General features: G+C 37.2%; 1 protein-coding gene across 2 annotated transcripts in view; it reads right to left on the bottom strand.

Moving 5' to 3' along the window:
* LOC136400107 (cytochrome P450 4X1-like) overlaps positions 1 to 24,342 on the bottom strand; it is a 72,732-nt gene that overhangs the window by 28,847 nt on the left and 19,543 nt on the right. The window contains exons 2-6 of one of the 2 annotated variants that reach the window (XM_066376203.1): positions 20,611 to 20,752; positions 10,218 to 10,262; positions 8,135 to 8,262; positions 6,013 to 6,140; positions 5,775 to 5,929 (exon numbers count right to left, since the gene is read on the bottom strand). In XM_066376203.1, the coding sequence (XP_066232300.1) occupies positions 5,775 to 5,929; positions 6,013 to 6,140; positions 8,135 to 8,262; positions 10,218 to 10,262; positions 20,611 to 20,752 (598 nt within the window). The remainder of the gene's footprint in view (positions 1 to 5,774; positions 5,930 to 6,012; positions 6,141 to 8,134; positions 8,263 to 10,217; positions 10,263 to 20,610; positions 20,753 to 24,342) is intronic. The other variant, XM_066376204.1, reaches the window with a different exon arrangement.

The raw sequence follows: 24,342 nt of genomic DNA, 5'->3' as shown, positions 1-24,342 counted from the left end.
ACCGTAGATATACAAAGAATTATTGTAGAATACTATGAAAAACTTTATGCCACTAAATTCAACAACCTAGAAGAAATGGATAAATTCCTAGAACTAAACAACCTTCCTAGACTGAGACAAGAAGAAGTAGAAAGCCTAAACAGACCAATTAGCAGGGAAGAAATAGAAAAAACTATTAAAAACCTCCTCCAAAATAAAAGTCCAGGCCCAGACTGTTATACTAGTGAATTCTATCAAACATTCAAAGAAGACTTGGTTCCTATTCTACTCAAAGCCTTCCAAAAATTGAAAAAGCAATACTTTCAAATACATTTTATAAGGCCAACATAACCCTCATACTGAAACCTGACAAGGACAGCACAAATAAAACTACAGACCAATATCTCTAATGAATACAGATGCTAAAATACTAAACAAAATAATAGCAAATCAAATACAACAACATATTAAAAAAATAATACATCATGATCAAGTGGGATTCATCCCAGAATCTCAAGGATGGTTCAACATACGTAAAACGGTTAACGTAATACACCATATCAACAAAACAAAGAACAAAAACCACATGATCTTATCAATAGACGCAGAAAAGGCTTTTGATAAAATACAACACAATTTTATGTTTAAGACTCTCAACAAAATGGGTATAGAAGGAAAATATCTCAACATGATAAAGGCCATATATGATAAACCATCAGCTAACATCATATTAAATGGCACTAAACTGAAGGCTTTCCCCCTTAAATCAGGAACAAGACAGGGTTGTCCACTCTCTCCACTCTTATTTAATGTGGTACTAGAGGTTCTAGCCAGAGCAATCAGACAAGACAAAGAAATAAAAGGCATCCATATCGGAAAAGAAGAAGTAAAGGTATCACTTTTTGCAGATGATATGATCCTATACATCGAAAACCCCAAAGAATCCACAAAAAGACTACTAGAAACAATAAGCCAATACAGTAAGGTCGCAGGATACAAAATTAACATATAGAAGTCAATAGCCTTTCTATATGCCAACAATGAAACAATTGAGAACGAACTCAAAAGAATAATCCCCTTCACGATTGCAACAACAAAAAAATACTTAGGAGTAAACATAACAATGAATGTAAAGGACTTATATAATGAAAACTATAAACCATTGTTAAGGGAAATCGAAAAGATATAATGAGATGGAAGAATATACCTTGTTCTTGGCTAGGAAGAATAAATATAATCAAGATGGCTATATTACCCTAAGCAATATACAAATTTAATACAATTCCTATCAAACTTCCAATGACATTTTTTAAAGAAATAGAGCAAAAGATCATCAGATTTATATGGAACTATAAAAAACCCTGAATAGCCAAAGCAATCCTAAAGAAAAAGAATGAAGCTGGGGGCATTACAATACCTGACTTCAAACTCTATTATAGGGCCATGACAATCAAAACACCATGGTATTGGCAGAAAAATAGACACTCAGACCAATGGAACAGAATAGAAAGTCCAGAAATAAAACCACATATATATAGTCAAATAATTTTTGATAAAGGGACCAACAACACACAATGGAGAAAACAAAGCCTCTTCAATAAATGGTGCTGGGAAAACTGGAAAGCCACATGCAAAAGAATGAAACTGGACTACAGTTTGTCCCCCTGTACTAAAATTAACTCAAAATGGATTAAAGATCTAAACATAAGACCTGAAACAATTAAGTACATAGAAGAAGACATAGGTACTCAACTCATGGACCTGGGTTTTAAAGAGCATTTTATGAATTTGACTCCACAGGCAAGAGAAGTGAAGGCAAAAATTAATGAATGGGACTACATCAGACTAAGAAGTTTTTGCTCAGCAAGAGAAACTGATAACAAAATAAACAGAAAGCCAACTAAATGGGAAATGATATTTTCAAACAACAGCTCAGATAAGGGCCTAATATCCAAAATATACAAAGAACTCATAAAACTCAACAACAAACAAACAAACAATCCAATAAAAAAATGGGAAGAGGATATGAACAGACACTTCTCCCAGAAAGAAATACAAATGGCCAACAGATATATGAAAAGATGCTCATCTTCTTTAGCTATTAGAGAAATGCAAATCAAAACTGCAATGAGATACCACCTCACACCTGTTCGATTAGCTATTATTAGCAAGTCAGGTAACAGCAAATGTTGGAGAGGCTGTGGAGAAAAAGGAACCCTCATCCACTGTTGGTGGGAATGTAAAGTAGTACAACCATTATGGAAGAAAGTATGGTGGTTCCTCAAAAAACTGAAAATAGAACTACCTTATGACCCAGCAATCCCTCTACTGGGTATATACCCCAAAACCTCAGAAACATTTATACGTAAAGACACATGCAGCCCCATGTTTATTGCAGCATTGTTCACAGTGGCCAGGACATGGAAACAACCAAAAAGTCCATCAATAGATGCCTGGATAAAGAAGATGTGGCACATATACACTATGGAATACTACTCAGCCATAAGAAATGATGACATCGGAACATTTACAGCAAAATGGTGGGATCTTGATAACATGATACGAAGCGAAATAAGTAAATCAGAAAAAAACAGGAACTGCATTATTCCATACGTAGGTGGGACATAAAAGTGAAACTAAGAGACATTGGTAAGAGTGTGGTGGTTAGGGGGGGAGGGGGAAAGGGTGAGGGAAAGGGGGAGGGGGAGGGGCACAAAGAAAACTAGATAAAAGGTGACAGAGGACAATCTGACTTTGGGTGATGGGTATGCAACATAATTGAACGACAAGATAACCTGGACTTGTTATCTTTGAATATATGTATCCTGATTTATTGATGTCACCCCAATAAAAAAAAATAAAATTATTAAAAAAAAAACAATAAAAAATAAAAAAAATAAAAAATTAAATTCAAGGGGGTGACATTGATCAATAAGAATACATAGGTTTCAGGTACACATTTCTATAGCATTTGAACTATTGATTACATATGTTGTGTACCCATCACCCAAAATCAACTCATTTTGTATCACCTTATATTTGTCCCTCTGTGCTCCCCTCCCCTCACCTTCCTGCCCCACAACCTCCTCCCCCCTAGTAACCACTTCACTGTAATCTATGTCCATGAGTCTCAGTATTTATATCCCACCAATGAGTGAAATCATATAGTTCTTAGCTTTTTCTGATTTACCTATTTGACTCAGTATAATGTTCTCAAGGTCCATCGATGTTGTTGTAAAAGGCAATATATCATCATTTCTTATGGCTGAGTAGTATTCCATTGTATATATATATGCCACATCTTCTTTATCTAATTCTCTATCAAAGGACACTGGTTGTTTCCATGTCTTGGCCACTGAACAATGTTGTGATGAACTTGAGTGTACATGTATCTTTATGTACCAATGTTTTCAAGCTTTTTGGGTAGATACTTAGTAGAGGGATTGCTAGGTCATACAGTAGTACTATTTTTAATTTTTTTGAGGAATCATACTTGCTTCCATAATGATTGTACTAATTTGCCTTCCCACCATTAGTAAATGAGGGTTTCTTTTTCTCCACAGCCTCTCCAACACTTGTTATTACCTGTCTTGGCGATAATAGCCAATCTAACAGGTGTGAAGTGGTATCTCATTGTAGTTTTGGTTTGCATTTCTCTAATAGCAAAGATGAGCATCTTTTCACATATCTGTTGGCCTTTAGTTTTTTTGTTTGTCTGTTTGTTAGTTTTCAAATGAGGAGGGCAGACAGAGAGATAGACTCCCGCATGTGCCCCAACCTGAATCCACCTCGCAAACCCCACCTGAACCCCATCTGAGGCTGATGCTTGAACCAATCAAGCTATTAACTGTAAGAGGATAAGAGAGAGAAAAGGTGGAGAGGGAGGGGAAAAGAAGCAAATGGTCGCTACTCATGTGTGCTTTGACCAGGGATTGAACCAGGGACATCCACATGCTGGGCTGATGCTCTATCCACTAAGCCAGCCAGCAGGGCCTCTGTTGGCCGTTAGTATGTCTTCTTGGGAGAGGTGTCTGTTCAGGTTCTCTCCACTTTTTTTAATTGGATTGTTTGCTTGTTTGTTGCTGAGCTTTGTGAGTTCTTTATATATTTTGGATATTAAACCTCTTATCAGGCCTGACCTGTGGTGGCGCAGTGGATAAAGCGTCGACCTGGAAATGCTGAGGTTGCTGGTTCGAAACCCTGGGCTTGCCTGGTCAAGGCACATATGGGAGTTGATGCTTCCAGCTCCTTCCTCCCTCCTTCTCTCTCTCTGTTTCTCTCTCTTCCTCTCTCTCTCCTCTCTAAAAATGAATAAATAAAATAAAAAAACCAAAAACTTAAAACTTTAAAAAAAAAATCAAAAAAAAAACCTCTTATCAGAGTTGTTTATAAATATCATCTCCCATTTGGTTGGCTGTATATTGTTTTGTTGTTGTTGTTATGCAGAAGCTACTGAGTTTGATATAGTCTCAGTCATTTATTTTTGCCTTTACTTAACCCTTACCTTTGGTGTCAATTTCATAAATTGTTCAATATGGCCAAGGTCTATGAGTTTAGTACTTATGTAGTACTTATGTTTTCTTCTATGTAATTTATTGTTTCTGATCTTATGTTTAGGTTTTTGATCCATTTTAAATTAATTTTTGTGCAGGGGATAAACTATAAATGAGTTTCATTCTTTTGCATGTGGCTTTCCAGTTTTCCCAGCACCATTTATTGAGGAGGCTTTCTTTTCTCCATTGTGTATTTTTGGCTCCTTTGTTGAAAACTATTTGTCCATACATATGTGGTTTTATTTCTGGGCTCGCAATTCTGTTCCATTGTTTCATGATCTATTTTTCTGCCAATAACATACTGGGTTTTTTTTGTTTTTGTTTTGTTTGTTTGTTTTACAGAGACAGAGAGAGAGTCAGAGAGAGGGATAGACAGGGACAGACAGACAGGAACGGAGAGAGATGAGAAACATCAATTAGTTTTTCGCTGCGCGTTGCCACTTCTTAGTTGTTCATTGATTGCTTTCTCATATGTGCCTTGACCACGGGCCTTCAGCAGACTGAGTAACCCCTTGCTGGAGCCAGTGACTCTGGGTCCAAGCTGGTGAGCTTTTTGCTCAAGTCAGATGAGCCTGCGCTCATGCTGGCGACCTCAGGGTCTCGAACCTGGGTCCTTCCACATCCCAGTCCAACGCTCTATCCACTGCGCCACCACCTGGTCAGGTAACACACTGTTTTGATTATCATGCTTCTGTAGTATAATTTGAAATCAGGTAGTATGATACTGTACACGTAACACAACTTTAAATGTATAATACATTATTGGTAATTTCAGGCACTATGTTGTAGAGTAGCTCTCTAGAACTTATTCATCTTCCATAACTAAAACTTTATACCCATTTCCCCCTTCTTTTGAGTGTATGTCCACATTTATTCTGTTCCTCTACTCATTCCTATGCTGCATCAATATTTTTCATTTTTTGTTATTACTGCAATCACACTGTAAAAAGCGAAATGGAATTTATGCTTTGAAATATTAAGTGCTCACTTACGTTATGTTTGTGTTAATAATAATTATGCATAATAAAAATTATATAATATGTTGAAAACTTCTTATAAGACCACTACTACGAATGTAGCAAACTCTTCTAAAGGACTTGTATTTCATCTACCAGCATCCATATAAAAGCTCCATTAAGAACAAGAGTTTGTTCTCTTTTCACACTGAGCCCTACTCCAATATACAGACATAATACGGTTATGACAATGTATGCATTTGGGCAACCCAAACCCAAGAAATACCTGTATACTGATTCAGATTGTTGCTTATCTTCTGGGAGCAGCATCCCGCAGGGCTGAATTTGAAAATTATGTCATGGTGAAATAAGAAACTGCACAAGCGGGAAATGATGATCTTTCGGGCTTCAGATATCGATTTTACATAATGATCATGGGTGCTAGAGAGAAAGTGGGGATAATAGTTCAATAAGTGACTTAGGTAATGGTAAGCAAATGTCCTTATTGCCCTCCTGTCACCGACCTGTTTATCTGGCAGTTGGTCTCCCGACTGAAAGTACATTTCATGAGTGTGTCCAGGCTCATCAAGATGATGTCCTCAAAGACCTCCACAGGTGTATCCTGAGTACCACAAATCTTCTCCCATTTACCCTGCACAGGAAGTCAAGATCAACAACGTCACCATCAACTGCTTTTAATAACGTCTTCTCCCTGACCCTGCCCTTATGATGTTGGGGAGACAACCCTGATTTAGCAGGAGAAAAAAGTCACACAAGCAAATAAGCTTAATGTTTACTTGGCACCCAGCTAGGTGACAAAGAGCATGGAACAAACCAGGTATCCAGTAAATGACTGAATTAAGTATTGTTGACCTTTTAGTTATTACCATAACTCTACTTTAAAACAGGTCAGAGTTCCAGTAAAACAGATAATCTGATACGAGACCCATAATTACTAGGTGTCTTTTCAGGGCTTCCTGCATCTTCAGTCCCTAAACTGTTAGACACCCTACCCCATCACTACCCTCAAACACCACAACCACACTTAAGGTAAACTTGGATTAAAATAAAAATCCAAATAAACCCAAGTATTTAAGTTTGGATCACTGACATTTGTTGAGCACCTCTGCCTATATAGCTAAGTGCTAAGGATTTGGAGGCTGTAAATAAAAAATCAGAAGATATTTTTAAAGTGTCAACCGTTTAGTCAATTGCTTTCGCCCTAAATTATGTAAGTTTTACTGAGTACAAAAGTGAGTTTAGAAGAAATGAGAGCAAAAGGGAAGCTCAAAGCCGCAGGCACATTGGCATAACTCATCAGAAGAAAGAGCTATGAGAGGAATTTCAGGGAAATGTGGGACCGAGAAGTGAGGGAGACAGAAATGGTTTATTGACATGATGATAAACTCAAATACCACCACTGGCTGATAGGCAACCGTCTGTAAAGCTAAACAGCTCCAGAATCAGAAGATCACGCCCCCTTTCACTCTAACCTGCACCGCAAGCTCTCTGCCTCCATGACTCGCACCAGTACTTACTTTCACCGGAGGCCCAGCGGACTTGAGGTTAAATTTACCTCTGTGAGCCTGGCTGAGAACCCAGCCAGTCAGTGGTTTTCTCTTGGGGAACAGGATAGGCTTGCAGATGAAGTTGGAAAAAAACCCTGGCTTCATTTGTTGTGTTAGAAGTGTTTATGATGAACCTGTATTAATGCATTACTTGTCTGATTTTTAAATAAGTGCAATTTAAAATTTTATCATATACAAGTGTATTTTTGGAATAGAACTCATATATAAATCAGGGAGTACCCCTAGGAACATTCCTCTGCAACATCCTGCTGTACCTTTGAAAAGGTGCAGATAAATTCCTAACGATATTTCACTCCTTCATTATCCACAAGAGGAAACACGCATCTGTGACTTTAATGTAGATACTTCTCGGCCTGACCTGTGGTGGCGCAGTGGATAAAGCGTCGACCTGGAAATGCTGAGGTCGCCGGTTCAAAACCCTGGGCTTGCCTGGTCAAGGCACATATGGGAGTTGATGCTTCCAGCTCCTCCCCTCTTCTCTCTCTCTGTCTCTCTCTCCTCTCTCTCTCTCCCTCTCTCTCTCCTCTCTAAAAATGAATAAATAAAATAAAAATTTAAAAAAATAATGTAGATACTTCTCATTTGTCAGATTACTTATGGCCATCAGGCAAAGCCATTTCACTCCCAAACCTTTGTTCATGCTAACTCACTCTGCCTAAATTCCCTCCTCCATATTATCCACATATTCAAGTCCAGCCCAGATTTCATGATAATTTTGAGTCTTCTCTAAATCTGAAGCTATGATAGCTGCTCCAGGTTTCCTTGCCCCACATACAATATTTACGATTTGAATCTTACTACTTTTATTTATTGCCATAGAATCTCACAATATATCTAAGACAGAAACCCGATCTATATATGTATATAATTTTTTTATCATCCCCCAAAACATAGCAAAGGCTTAAATAGACACTTATGCTTAGTGGGTACTTGTACATTGGTCAGTTTCTAGAAATCATCCCCCTTTGACTTTTACTATCCACTAAACATATGTCTAATACATTCCCTGTTGGAAGTATTTTGCAACATATCAGAACACTTTTATCCCTTCACTTACCAGCATTACATTCACAGACTGGGCCATTACATTGATGTAGGATTTCAAGATATTAAAATGGAACACAGGAGTTATTAGGCGTCGGTGCTGGAACCACTTGGGTCCATTTAGACTCAGTAGTCCTTCTCCTTGAAAAATAAGAGGCCCAAAAGCATTTGATTATATGAGATGATGAAAGAGAGGTGAGAAACAGACACCCTGGGGTGACCACGACAGTCATGACATAGGGGAATAACAAAGTAGTGTTCATATATTAAGATCAAGGAGATCTCGTTTTGATGCTTACATCTGGGATAAATGTATTTAGCATTGATAGAAAAATTCTATTTTAGAAAGTATAATAATTGAGTAGGTCTCTTAAACTTCCTGAGGCTTGGTTTTCTTTCTTCTTCCTTTTTTTTTATTGAGAAAAGGGGAGACAAAGACAGAGACAAACTCCCATGTGTGCCCTGACCAGGATCCACCCAGCAAACCCACTAGGGCAGGCATCCCCAAACTACGGCCAGTGGGCCGCATGTGGCCCCGAGGCCATTTATCCGGCCCCGCCGCACTTCCAGAAGGGGTATCTCTTTCATTGGTGGTCAATGAGAGGAGCACTGTATGTGGCGGCCCTCCAACGATCTGAGGGACAGTGAACTGGCCCCCTGTGTAAAAAGTTTGGGGACCTCTGCTAGGGGGTGAATCTGGGGCCCTTGCTCTGTAGCAATCAGGGTCATTTTTTAGCACCTTAGGCAGAGGCGATGGAGCCATCCTCAATGCCTGGAGCCAACTCGCTCAAATAGAGCCCTGGCTGCGGGAGGGGAGAAGGAGAGCTAGAGATAGAGGAGAGAGAAGTAAGAGGGGGAGGGGTGCAGAAGCAGATAGTGATTTCTCCTGTGTGCCCTGGCTGGGAATCGAACCCATAACATTCATACACCGGGTCAATGCTCTACCACGGAGCCAACCAGCCAGGGTCGAGGTTTGGTTTTGTCAATGATTAAGTGTGATAATAAATATCTACTTCACTGTGTTGCTGTGCTGATTAAATGAAGGTGTATGTAAAAGGCTCCTAACTTGGTCTCTAGCTGACAGTAGAAATACAGCAAATATTAATCTTACCTCATTCCAAACCAATCCATGATCTATATTGTGAACACAGAATTCACAAGGAACTGGACAAGAATATCTACTATGTCTCCAGATATCTCCTCCTTGAGCCTTAGTCTGTGCTTCACACCCACAAATGATATAAACTGGAAACACTCATCAAAGCTAATACCGCAAAATCTTCTGTTACTGAGGATGCCATAAAATATTTTGTTTTAAAAGAACCTTAAAGCTTATCAATATATAATTATCATCAATCATGAATGGCTTCCAACACACTGGTCTTGCAACACATGGCTGAACACTGGTACAGTGATAGCCATTGCACTCAGTGCCGAAAATCCATCTTTCATTTAATCTTCATAACAGTCTGTAGATATAACTGTCTTCCTCATTTCAAAGATGAGGAAACAGAAGTTTAGAGAGATTAATTGACTTCCCCAAGACCACATTCAACTAGTCAGGCAGGGGCACAATTTAAATCCAAGTAGCTCTAAATCCAAAACTTATATTGTTTCACTTAATTCCTTTCTTGTCTAACATAAATATCAATTATATGATTAACAGTCTTAATATATCTGCTCATGGAATATTTTCAAACTGTACTTTGGAGCTAAAGTTTACTGGTTTGCATATGAAAATAAAGAAACTCCAAAAAGAAAGGGAAGGAGCAAGAAAACAAGAGAGAAGAAGGATAAAATAAAGGCTATGGATGGTGAGGCTGCAATTTTAAAGACGAAAACAGGATAGATACATACATAAGCTGCTTTGAGAATGAGATGTCAGAAGAGAAATGGACAAGGAAGGTTTCCAGGAAGTTGTGCTGTGCTAATCTTAGCACTCTGTCTTGGCCTTCCCCCTAGATAATGTACAGTGTAGAATGGACCATACTGTTAATGTGTTTGAATTCTGCTTTGAGCTTCTTTGGAAGACCCTATTACAGAAAGGACACCTCTAGCAAGAGAGTGGGATACCCTTCTCATTTGAACATACATACCGATAAATGGAATGATAAATTTGTACAGGTACTTGGACTTGGGATCTGCAGATTTGAGCAGAGAAAACAAAACACAGCATTAGATGAAAATTACCAAAGTTGGTGAAGTTTCTCGTTTGCCTGAATTAACTACAAATAGTCAGCAAAAGGGAACCCAGGGCTCATTCCCTGCAGCCCTTGACAGGTGTGGGGATTGTGGGGAGGATAACAAGTCTTTGTTCAGGAATCAGATAACAGCAAGCCTCATGAAGCAGACAGGTACACAAACCCAGATGTTTTCCTCATTTCCCATTCCTAAATCAGACACAGAGATTACCGACAGGTTACAAAGTTTCCAAAATAGAAGTTGGGATAAGATATCAAATGATTTTGAAAATAAATTACCTATTACACACAAGGGTGAGAGAAACACTGGAAAACAAGGTAAAAATGATTCTTGGAGTTCTCGTGAAAATTTTTAGAAAATTTTTAAAGATTTAGAAAAAGAGAGAGAGGTTGTGGGGAGAAGAAGGAAGCATCAACTCATAGCTGCTTCTCCTGTGTGCCTTGATGGCAAGTCTGAGGCTTTGACCTCAGCATTCCAGGTAGACATTTTATCCACTGTGCCACCATAGGTCTGACAGTTTCATGAATTTTAATGTGGAGGTGTTATACAGCTCTTGTCCTTGAAGAGGTAAACATAACACCAATCCAAGAGAACTGGGGGAATGGGAAACACGAAATAGTCTGTCTTATTTATTTTGCTAAGAGTAATGGAGACAACGGCACAGGGAAGAAAAATTTGACAACTATATGCCAACAAATTGGACAATCTAGGTGAAATGGATAAATTCCTAAAAACATACAATCTTCTAAACTTTTCTAAAATTAAATATATTAAGGTGACACTAGTTATAATTATAGGTTTCAGGTGCCCAATTCTACAACACATCTCTCTACTCCCCACGTTAAGTCTTAGTCCACCACCATTTATCCCCCCTATACTCACCTACACCTCTCTGCACCCCAACATTTACTACACTGTTGTCCATGTTCATATGCATTTTTGTCCCTTTTCCCTCTATTCCTCCCTCCATTTCCCTCTATCCCTCAGTAGCTGCCAGCCTTCTCTCTTTGCATGAGTCTTTCCCTATTGTATGAGGAAGAATCAGAGAATCTAAATAGACAGATTACAACTAGTGAAATTGAAGCAACAATAATAATAATAATAATAACAATAAACTCCTAACAAACAAAAGTCTTGGACTTCATTGCTTCACCAGAGAATTTTACCAAACATTCAAAGGAGAAATAACAGTTATTGTTATCAAACTATTCCATAAAGTTAAGAGGAGGAGAAACTCTTAAACTCATTATACAAGGCCAGAATTATCTTAATTCCAAAACCCGATAAAGACAATACAAAGAAAGGAAATTAAAGGCCAATATCCCTGATAAACATAGATCCTAAAATCCTCAACAAAATATAAGCCAACTGGATCCAGCAATATATATAGTAAAGAGGTCGCACACCATGATCAAGTAGTATTTATTCCGAGGATGCAACATTGGTACAATATCCACAAACCAACCAACGTGACACACCACATAAACAATATGAAGGAGAAAAATCACATGATCATATCAGTATATGCAAAAAAAGGCATTTGATAACATCTAGAACCCATTTATGATAAAAACTCAGCAAAGTAGGAATAAAAGGAACACTTCTCAACATAATAAAGGTCATATATGACAAATCCACAACTAACATCATATTCAATGGGAAAAAACTTTGAGCATTATTTAAGATTGAGACTAAGACAGGGATGTCTGCTTTTGCCATGCTCATTCAAAATAGTATATACTGGATGTCCTAGGCATAGCAATCAGACAAGTAGAAGAAACTAAAGGCATTTATATTGGAAAAGGAGAAGTAAAACTATCAGTAATTGCAGATGACATAATACTGTAGATAGAGAGCTCTTGTCCTTGACTAAAGACTCCACCAAAAACTGCTAGAAGTCATAAATTAATTGAGTGAAGTAGCAGGATACAAAATAAATATCCAGAAATCAACTGCATTTTTTACACCAATAATGAACCATCATCATAAAGGGAAACTAACAAACCAATCCCATTCTCAATTGCTTCAAGAAGAATAAAATACCTAGGAATAAAATTAACCAAAGATGTTAAAGACTTGTACTCAGAAAATTGTAAAGCCTGATCAGGCAGTGGATCAATGGATAGAGCATCAGACTGGGACACAGAGGACCCAGGTTCAAAACCCTGAGGTCCACAGCTTGAGCGCAGACTAACCATTTTGAGTGCGGGGTCACTGGCTTAAGTGTGGGAACATAGACATGACCCCATGGTTGCTGGCTTGAGCCCAAAGGTTACTGGCTATTAAGCCCAAGGTTGCTGGCTTGAGCCCAAGGTTGCTGGCTTGAGCAAGGGCTCTGCTGTAGCCCCCTGGTCAAGGCACATATGAGAAAACAGTCAGTGAGTGAACAACTAAGGAGCTGCAATGAAGAATTGATGCTTCTCATCTCTCCCTTTCTTTTTGTCTGTCCCTATCTGTCCCTCTCTCTGTCTCTCTCTGTTTCTGTCACAAAAAAATAAATAAATAAAATAAAATTGTAAGAGTCCAAAGAAAGAAGTTAAACAAGATATAAATAAGTAAAAGCATCTATCATGTTCATGGATAGGAAGAATTAACTTCATTAAAATGTCTCTGTTACCCATAGCAATCTATAGATTAAATGCAATTCCTATCAAGGTACAATGACCTATTTCACCAAACTAGGACAAATATTTCATAAATTTATATGGAATTACAAAAGATCCTGAATAGCCACAGCTCTTTTGAGAAAGAACAAAGTTGGAGAAATCATGCTACTTAATATCAAACTGTACTAAAAACCATAGTAAAAACAGCATGGTACTGGCATAAGAGTAAACATATAGATCAATGGACAGAATAGAGAACCCAAAAATAAACCCACACCTTTATAGGCATTTCATATTTGAGAAAGGGGAAAAAAATATGCAATAGAGTAAAGATGCTATTCAATTAATGGTGTTGGAATATTGGACAGATATGTACAAAAAAATGGAAACTAGACCACCTTTTTATGCCATTCACAGGAATAAACTCAAAATGGATTAAAGACTGAAATATTAAACTGAAGATCATAACAATCCTAGAAGAAAATAGGCAGTAAAATCTCAGACATTTCTTGTAGTAATATTTTTTATATATATTACCTCAGACAAGGGAAACAAATGAAGAAAAAAACAAATTAGACTACATTAAACTGAAAAGTTTTTGCACAGGGAAGGAAATTATCAACAAAATAAAAAGACAAGCCATTGAATGCAAGAATATATTCACCAATGATGCATCCAATAAAGGCTTACTATCCAAAACTCATAAGGAACTTATAAAACTCAACATCAAAAAATAAAACAAACCAATTAAGAAATGGGCAAAAGATCTGAATAGAAATACTCCAAAGAGGGAATAATGATAAATATTAGCTATAGAGAAGATGCTTAAGGTCATTAATCATCAGTAAATTGCAAATTAAAACCACAATCAGGTATCATTTCACACTTTGCAGAGTGACTATCATCAATAAAACAACAAAGAATAAGTATTGGTAAAGATGAGGAGAAAAGGAAATCCTCATGCACTGTTGGTGACAATGCAGATTGGTGCAGCCATGGTACAAAGCAGTAAAAATGACAAATGATAGAAAAACAAAAGAGAAGAATCACACAAGATACAAAACTAACAGAAAGCAATTTAGAAAATGGCAATAGGGAACCCACAAGTGTCAATAATCACACTAAATGTAAATGGATTAAACTCACCAATAAAAAGACAGTAGCAGAATCGATTAATAAAGAAAATCTAACTGTATGCTGCCTACAAACATATCTAAGCAACAAGGATAAAAACAAATTCAAAGTGAAAGGCTGGAAAACAATACTCCAAGCACATAACATCCCAAAAAAAAAAGCAGGTGTAGCAATACTCATATCTAATAATGCTGACTACAAGACAGCAAAAGTACTCAGAGACAAAAATGGTCATTTCATAATGATTAAGGGGACACTGAATCAAGAAGACATAACTGTCGGGAGCCGATCCACTAATGCTGGCTAACTAGGTCACAGCAGGAGAAGATCCACAACTGCTGGTTGACAAAGTCACAGCAAAAGAAGATAGAGTCACCGCAGTAAGACCAACAGCTGCGGGTTGACAAAGTCACCGCAAAGGAAAGGCACAACGATACTCCCCCCTTTAATCTTTTGAATTAATCTGGCATTATATTCCCCCCTTTTCTGGGTGTGTGCTATTATTTATGGCACAGGGATAATAGTACCGTACTTTCCCTGTAGATTTGTAGTAATTTCTTTGGAAATGAGACAGAAGGTGTAAGTTCCACAGAAAAGCCTGTAAGCCCCTTGAACTGGGCTCATAAACATAAGAGGCTGGCCATGATATCCCTCATAAAGGGTTAAGTTTGTAGGAGAATTTCTTCTTATTAATCATGTTAGAAAGAATAAAGTTAGAACTTAGCTAGTATATGAATATAGTAAATAAATAAAGTTTAACTAGACATTAGAATCTTAGGTAAAGTGTAGTAGAGTGGCCTGTTGCGTGGCCTTGGATAGGAGTGCAGCTGGCTAGTAAAGAATGTTTTGTTAAAAGACTTGTTTTGTCACTGAAGACAGTTGCTGGGCTTTTCTCAGTAAAACATTCTCATGAGATTTTTGCATTTTCCAAGAATAAGGAGAGGAATGTGGTGGGATTCATAGCAGCAATAGCAACTAATGCCTTCTGATATTATGTTGCTACTAGCTATCTTGCAGGTGCACTCTATGTATCTTTAAGTAAAAATTACTCTTTATACTATGTCAGTTTCTTAATAGCAAGCCTTTTGTAGTCTTGTGAGAAAAGAATTAGGACACTACATGAACTCAAGGCTATTTGCCTGAGCAAGCGGTGGTCCTCTGCTAGTCCTTGATGATTTAGTCTGCTATATCTTTCTGTGCCCTTGACTCACAACAAGAGTAAAATAGAGTTATTAATTAGTACTAATCTTTTAGAAGTTTGTACCAATATTATTATTACTATTGTATAACTGTACTTTGAATAACTTACCACCTGACTTGTAGCTTATAGATATGAATTAATTGTTACCTAAAAATATGTAACCATAGTGAAACTAAAACAATGATGTATTCAAAATACCATGTGATTGTAACTTAGTGTGTGTGCATAAAAAGTAATGTTAGACCAGCCATTGAGGGAGATGCCTGGCAGTAAATGCTAACTAGAGAATAAAGAGAAAGAAAAGAATTCGGCTCTCTCACTCGATTTTGCCGACGCCATCTCTTCCTGTGGGACCCCTGGATCCCCCCCCGGGGCTGGACCCCGGCACATAACAATCTTTGATATATATGCACCAAACCAAGGAGCACCAAAATATATAAGACAGCTACTTATTGACCTAAAAAAAAAAACTGACAAAAATACAATCATACTTGGAGACCTCAATACACCGCTGACGGCCCGAGATCGTTCATCAAACAGAAAATCAATAAAGATATATTGGCATTAAACAAGACACTAGAGCAACTGGATATGATACACATCTACAGGACACTTCATCCCAAAGAGGCAGAGTATACATTGTTCTTTAGTGTACATGGAACATTCTCAAGAATTGACCATATGTTGGGCCACAAAAAAAAAATCAGCAAATTCAGAAAAATCGAAATTGTACCAAGCATATTTTCTAATCATAAAGCCTTGAAACTAGAATTCAACTGCAAAAAAGAGGGGGGAAAACCCACAAAAATGTGGAAGCTAACAACATACTTTTTAAAAAATGAATGGGTCAAAGAAGAAATAAGCACAGAGATCAAAAGATATATACAGACAAATGAAAATGACAATACAACATATCAGAATCTCTGGGATGCAGCAGAAGCAGTAATAAGAGGGAAGTTCATATAATTTCAGGCCTATATGAACAAATAAGAGAGAGCCCAAGTAAACCACTTAAGTTCACACCTTAAGGAATTAGAAAAAGAAGAACAAAAAGAACCCAAAACAAGCAGAAGAAAGGAGATAATAAAAATCAGAGCAGAAATAAATGAAATAGAGAACAGAAAAACTATAGAAAAAAGTAATAAAACAAGGAGCTGGTTTTTTTAAAAGATCAACAAAATTGACAAATCCTTGGCAAGACTCACCAAGAAAAAAAGAGAAAGGACTCATATAAATAAAATCCAAAATGAAAGAGGAGAAATCACCACAGATATCTAGATATACAAAGAATTATTGTAGAATACTATGAAAAACTATATGCCACTAAATTCAACAATCTAGAAGAAATGGATAAATTCCTAGAACAAAACAACCTTCCTAGACTGAGACAAGAAGAAGTAGAAAGCCTAAACAGACCAATTAGCAGGGAAGAAATAGAAAAAACTATTAAAAACCTCCTCCAAAATAAAAGTCCAGGCCCAGACGGTTATACTAGTGAATTCTATCAAACATTCAAAGAAGACTTGGTTCCTATTCTACTCAAAGCCTTCCAAAAATTGAAAAAGCAATACTTTCAAACACATTTTATGAGGCCAACATAACCCTCATACTGAAACCTGACAAGGACAGCACAAATAAAACTACAGACCAATATCTCTAATGAATACAGATGCTAAAATACTAAACAAAATAATAGCAAATCAAATACAACAACATATTAAAAAAATAAAACATTATGATCAAGTGGGATTCATCCCAGAATCTCAAGGATGGTTCAACATACGTAAAACTGTTAACATAATACACCATATCAACAAAACAAAGAACAAAAACCACATGATCTTATCAATAGATGCAGAAAAGGCATTTGATAAAATACAACACAACTTTATGTTTAAGACTCTCAACAAAATGGGTATAGAAGGAAAATATCTCAACATGATAAAGGCTATATTTGATAACCCATCAGCCAACATCATATTAAATGGCATAAAAGTGAGGACTTTCCCCCTTAAATCAGGAACAAGACAGGGTTGTCCACTCTCTCCACTCTTATTTAATGTGGTGCTAGAAGTTCTGGCCAGAGCAATCAGACAAGAGAAAGAAATAAAAGGCATCCATATCAGAAAAGAAGAAGTAAAGGTATCACTTTTTGCAGATGCTATAATCCTATACATTGAAAACCCAAAGACTCCACAAAAAGATTACTAGAAACAATAAACCAATACAGTAAGGTCGCAGGATACAAAATTAATATACAAAAGTCCATAGCCTTTCTATATGCCAACAATGAAATATTAGAAAACGAACTAAAAAAAATCCCCTTCACGATTGCAACAAAAAAAATAAAATACCTAGGAATAAACATAACAAAGACTGTAAAGGACCTATATAATGAAAACTACACAGCATTGTTAAGGGAAATCGAAAAAGATACAATGAGATGGAAAAATATTCCTTGTTCTTGGGTAGGAAGAATAAATATAATCAAAATGGCCATATTACCCAAAGCAATTTATAAATTTAATGCAATTCCCATCAAAATACCGATGACATTTTTTAAAGAAATGGAACGAAAAATCATCAGGTTTATATGGAACTCTAAAAAACCCCGAATAGCCAAAGCAATCCTAAGGAAAAAGAATGAAGCTGGGGGGCATTACAATACCTGACTTCAAACTATATTATAGGGCCACGACAATCAAAACAGCATGATATTGGCAGAAAAACAGACACTCAGACCAATGGAACAGAATAGAAAGTCCATAAATAAAACCACATATATATGGTCAAATAATTTTCGATAAAGGGGCCAACAACATACAGTGGAGAAAAGAAAGCCTCTTCAACAAATGGTGCTAGGGAAACTGGAAAACCACATGCAAAAGAATGAAACTCGACTACAGTTTGTCCCCTTGTACTAAAATTATTCAAAATGGATCAAGACCTAAATATAAGACCTGAAACAATAAAGTACATAGAAGAAGACATAGGTACTAAACTCATGGACCTGGGCTTTAAAGAGCATTTTATGAATTTGTCTCCAAAGGCAAGAGAAGTGAAGGCAAAGATAAATGACTACATCAGAATAAAAAGTTTTTGCTCAGCAAGAGAAACTGACAACAAAATAAACAGACAGCCAAAGAAATGGGAAATGATATTTTCAAACAACAGCTCAGATAAGGGCCTAATATCTAAAATATACAAAGAACTCATAAAATTCAACAACAAACAAACAAACACTCCAATAAAAAAATGGGAAGAGGACATAAACAGACACTTCACTCAGGAAGAAATACAAATGGCCAACAGATATATGAAAAGATGCTCATCTTCATTAGTTATTAGAGAAATGCAAATCAAAACTACAATGAGATACCACCTCACACCTGTTAGATTAGCTATTATCAACAAGACAGGTAATAGCAAATGTTGGAGAGGCTGTGGAGAAAAAGGAACCCTCGTCCACTGTTGGTGGGAATGCAAAGTAGTACAACCATTATGGAAGAAAGTATGATGGTTCCTTAAAAAACTGAAAATAGAACTACCTTCTGACCCAGCAATCCCTCTACTGGGTATATACCCCAAAAACTCAGAAACACTGATACGTAAAGACACATTAGCCCCATGTTAATTGCAGCATTGTTCACAGTGGCCAAGACATGGAAACAACCAAAAAACCCTTCAATAGAAGACTGGATAAAGAAGATGTGGCACATATACACTACTCGGCCATAAAAAATGATGACGTCGGATCATTTACAACAAAATGGTGGGATCTTGATAACATTATATGAAGTGAAATAAGTAAATCAGAAAAAAACAAGAACTATACGATTCCATACATTGGTGGGATGTAAAAACAAGACTAAGAGACATTGACAAGAGTGTGGTGGTTGGGGGGGGGGGTCAGGAAGGAGGAAGAGGGGAAGGGGGAGGGGAGGGGCACAAAGAAAACTAGATAGAAGGTGACGGAGGACAATCTGACTTTCAGGGATGGGTATGCAACATAATTGAATGACAAGATATACCCTGGACATGTTTTCTTTGAATATATGTACCCTGATTTATCAATGTCAACCTATTAACATTAATAAAAAATTATTTATAAAAAAATAAAAGTTACTTAGACTTGGAAAAAAAAAAAGCAGTACAGGGTTACCTGAAAATATTAAAATGGAACTGCCTTATGACACAGCAATTCCACTTCTGGGAAAATATCCAAAGAAACCTGAAACACTAATTCAGAAGAATATACATACGTATCACTATGTTCAAGCAGCATTATTTGTATAGTCAAGATTTGAAAGCAGCCTAAGTGTCCATAATGTGTGAGTGGACAAAAAACAAAACAAAAAACTGTCGTACATTTATGCAACAGACTACTTACTTGTCTACAAAAAAGAAGGAAATTTTACTTTTTGCAACAGCATGCATAAAACTGGAGAATATTATGCCAAGTGAATACTCCAGTCAGAGAAAGTACTATATGATTTCACTTATATGTGGAATATAACTAACAAGATAAATTAACAACTGAAATAGAAATAGACGCATAGATATGGAGAACAGACTAACAGCTGTCAGAGGGAAGGGGGTTGAGTGCTGGTTGAAAAAGGTGAGGGGATCAAGCAAAGAAAAAAACTTCATAGACACAGACAACAGTCAGATGATTACAAGCTAGAAAGGAAGGTGGAAAGGTAGAAGAGGGTAAAGCATCGATAAATGGTGACAAAGGAGAGTTGACTTGGGGTGGTGAACACACAATATAATATACAGATAACATACTATAGAATTGTACATCTAAAACCTATGTAATTTTATTTAAAAATGTCACCTCAATGCATTGAATTAAAAAAATTTTGAATATCAAACCTTAATTTACACAGTTGATAAAGCAAAAACTGTGTTGGGTCACAGTGAAGAGGTCAGACTGAGTAATGATCTAGCATTCATGTTACACACTGAACCCACACAGACACAGCTACTTCTGAATCCCTCTGAAGACTCCACTCAGGAAAGGGGCTGGCGTGGGGAGTGTCGCTGACCCTGCACTCACAAAACCAAAAGAGGCAAAGAAAGCCCCTGGTGATCTGGTGGTGCCAATGGGGCTTTAAGAGACAGTGACCTAAAAGGGCCATAGGGGGCTGAACTAGACAGGAACTGGGGCACGGGGGTGGGGTGGGGAATCACTTTAAGGATTGGTGGGAAGCCTCTTCAAACCTCCTCTAGTGCCTCAAAGACCCAGTACTAATCTTTGCTTCAGAATTCCTTTAGAGCCATGCCTGTGGGTTGGGCATATCACGGCTAGGAAATGAGGTTCCTGAGAGTCATTCCTTTCCTTACCTGTTCTATTCAGAAATGTCTTGGCATAGTCTGGGTCATAGATGTAGAAAAATGCTTGAAAGGGCCCAATCCAGACAGGAAAGGCACATGGGTGTTTTTCCATAACGTCCTCAAGTTTCTCCAAACCACCATCCTGAAGTAACTGCAGTGAAAAAGTAAAGAAAATTAGAGATGCCAGCCAGTCAGACTCATCCCTCATACCAACCTGAGCTGAATTCACAGCCTGGATAAGGTCATCAGGCAGAGGAGACTGACATATTTTCTGAAAGTGAGTGAACGTGTATTCCTTGGGATTTCGAAGCTTGGGGTATAATGTTCTACACAAGAATAGTGCATTTCTTTTTTCAGTATAAAATATGTTGAATCCCCAGACTAATCCATGGTCAAATGATATGCACTGTGAGCTTTTTCTCAATTGAGGGAGTGAAGGGAAGCAATTCACAACCAGCCTCATCCGCCAGGGGCACACACTTGGATTAGGAGTGGTGTCTGGAAGTTGAAAAAGAATTTTTTTCCTTTGAAGTAGTTACCAGGGGGAAAGGGAACTTCGGGGAAGGGGAAGGGGATTTGAATGAATTGGGAGGGGGCAGAGGGTGGTGGGAAGGGTGTAAAGAGGGACAAATATAAGGTGACAGAAAATGATTTGATTTTGGGTGATGGGTATACAACATAACCAATAGTTCAAATGCTATAGAAATGTTCACCTGAAACTTATGTACTCTTATTGATCAATGTTGCCCTGTTAAAGTTAATTTTCTAAATGGAATTTTTTTAAAAAAAGAAAAAGTAAGCTAACTATTAGCGGGTTGGACATGACTCACCATCAAGCTCACCATTCTTTCTCTTTTTTTCTCTAATTATTGATGAGTAAATTTTTTTCTAACTTAATATGAAATGTTTCTCTCTAAAGATGCACCAACTTCATCTACAAAATAAAAATCTAGTTCTTTTGCCATATAACCGTATAAGTTTCATTTTTACAGGTGTATGAAACTGTCAGCTACCACCATCTCTTCCCATACGCTGCTCCACCTGCCCCTGTGCAGCCCTTATTCAAGCATCACCTCCTCACGCTAAATAAACTGCCAAACCATGACTGTGCTGCCCTGCTGATCAGTAGAAAGATAGGAAAGCAGAGTGTTTGAAATAACTGCGTCATGGCCAATCTGATCTCTCCCCGATGCTGACAACTGACAACATTCCTTTTAACCAGTGATTCCTATCTACCGTAAGTCAGCCCGGTTGCCACAATCTGATGTGAAAGACTCATGTGTTTGACCAAAGTTCACATTAGTGAAAGGTGTCAAAAAGGAAGAAGTCAATTCTACTGCATAAGGTAAAATACAGGATTTCCTGTGGCTTGATGCATGTAATCTATGTTCTCACTCTAGTTCAGATAACTGTGTCAGCTGTGTGCTGACATGATACAGGGAATATATCTATAATATGGTACCACCTTTCTTGGATATAAGCTCTGGCTTTGAACAAATCTGTTTACTTCTAATGTCTGTTATATTGCCATCTAGGCCTTCCTGATGCCCAAGAATATGGCACTTAGTGTTGTTAAAGATGGAAGCAAATCACTGTTTTTGTATTATAGAAATAAAAACAAACTCATTTGCAAAACTAAACAAAAAAAAACAAACAAAAAAGAAAAACATCACAGCTACCAACATTTATAAATCAGAGTAAAATACTACCATTAGAAATGAAGTTCTTTGCCTGATAAGCAGACTGCTAACCGCTCCTTTAAACAGTACCACTAAATCACTGATAATAAGATTCATTTATATCAGATTCTTGTATACAGTGGGATGGGGGAAGTTGATGTGACCTGTGTTGTGTGTCTGGGTGTGCCTAGATGCACATTTTAGCATAATCATGGAGATTGTGATCCATAATAAACCCTAAGGCTGGCAAGTTCTTCCTGTGTGACCAAGCATGCAGAATTTGTTGTGTGATTATTTGTTCTTACCCTCAGAAAAGGTGGAAAACTTTGGCTCTTAATTTCTTACCCTCAGAAAAGGTGAAAAACTTTGGCTCTTAATTTCCTCTATAATCAGCTAGCACCTCTAATCCATGAAGTACTCCCTGGATAGTTTAAGGCCCCTAAAAGATTGAGACTGTTGAAACTAGTTCCTGCAGACCCTTTTTTTGTTGTCATTCTGACAGACAAGTCAGTGACAAGCACCCACTGATGATAATGTTTTCTAACAATGCTAATATTCATTTGCAAAATAAAAATTGGTGACTATTTATTAAATGCCTATAATATAGACCAAACAATAGAGATGCAGAGAAATATAAGACAGGCAAGGTTTTTGCCCTTATAGAAATTATAGCCTAGTATGAGGATTATCTCTTTAGGTTAGAAATTATATTGGACACCCTCAGCCACAAACATTTGGTTATACTTTTAGTAACTCTTGTCCAGACAAAAAAGACATAAATTTCTTGTGAGTATTGTAATATGTGAATTTATATATTTTTTTCATCCACAGCAGCATTAAATACATTTCAAAGTACATAATACACATATTTAGTATGCATTGCTCAGAAATATTCTGAAATTGCTTAGTCTCTAGAGAAACAATAATAACTAACATTTACCAAGCATTAGTTTGAGCTGGGTGCTTTCAAGTGTTTCCATGTTTTATATTTTTTAATTTTTACATTAAGAACACTATGAAGCCAATATGCTATCTCCATTTTATAGATAAGGAAATTGAGCCTTAGAGAAGTTAAATCTGTTCAAAGTTGTATAGTTGCAACTAGTACTACAGATTCAAACCCAGGTTTAACTCTGGAGCCCAAGTCTCATACTACCTGTACTTAGCCACACAGACTTTCCCTGGATTACGTACAACACACTGGGTCCCACACACTGGCCGAGATTCACTGGTCTACTGAATAAGTGTCAATCTACCTGGTCTATTCTTTGTAGTCAATAGATCTTGGAATAAAAAATTTATTTAGCACCTAATATGTGTGGAATCAACCAAGTAGTTATTAAGCACCTATTATGAGACAATCACTGGGTTGATAGTGGTGAACCTCCTCTCACAGATTTTGTGTTCTAGAGGGGACGAGGGGAGAATATAGTAAAGGAGTATATAATATATTGTCAGAGAATGTTAAGTCCAATGATAATAAAAACAGAGGATAGAGAGCATTGGAGGCCCTATTTTATTTTTAGTGTGAGGGGTCAAGGGCAGGCCTCTCAGAGGAAGTGACATTTGTTCAAAGGCCTGAATAAAGTGCAAGAAGAGCACTCCATCCAAAGAAGAGCATATCCCCAGCCCTGAGGAAGGAATGTGCTGGCACCTTTGAGGAACAGCAAGAAGACCAGCACGGCTGGGACAGAGCAAGGAATGACGTCTCTTGTCTTATAGGAAATTTTCTCTACACACACCTTTTCTTTTTGGAACCTAAACACTTTACAATGTAAATTAGTTCATCTGTTTCTTGTTCTGAGTGGTGAATCATCAAAGGACTATAAAGGGTTAAAAACAAGGTTAATAGGTATGGTTGGTAATAGTAGCCAGCTTGATATATCAGTCGTCTCCAATCTGAAAAACTCTGATATAGACCGCTCTAAAACACAAAAAATAATTTATTGACAGTAAGAGGGATATAAACTTTAAAACATCATGAAGGCAATTAACAATCTGAAAGAAAATAAAAGCACTCCATCCATCACTATCAAGTAGAACACATTCAAAACAAATTTAA

The sequence above is a fragment of the Saccopteryx leptura genome, chromosome 3 (assembly GCF_036850995.1).
Source record: "Saccopteryx leptura isolate mSacLep1 chromosome 3, mSacLep1_pri_phased_curated, whole genome shotgun sequence".
Lineage (NCBI taxonomy): Eukaryota > Metazoa > Chordata > Mammalia > Chiroptera > Emballonuridae > Saccopteryx > Saccopteryx leptura.
The sequence above is the reverse complement of the archived record's forward strand: the minus strand, read 5'-3'. Positions and strand labels throughout refer to the sequence as shown.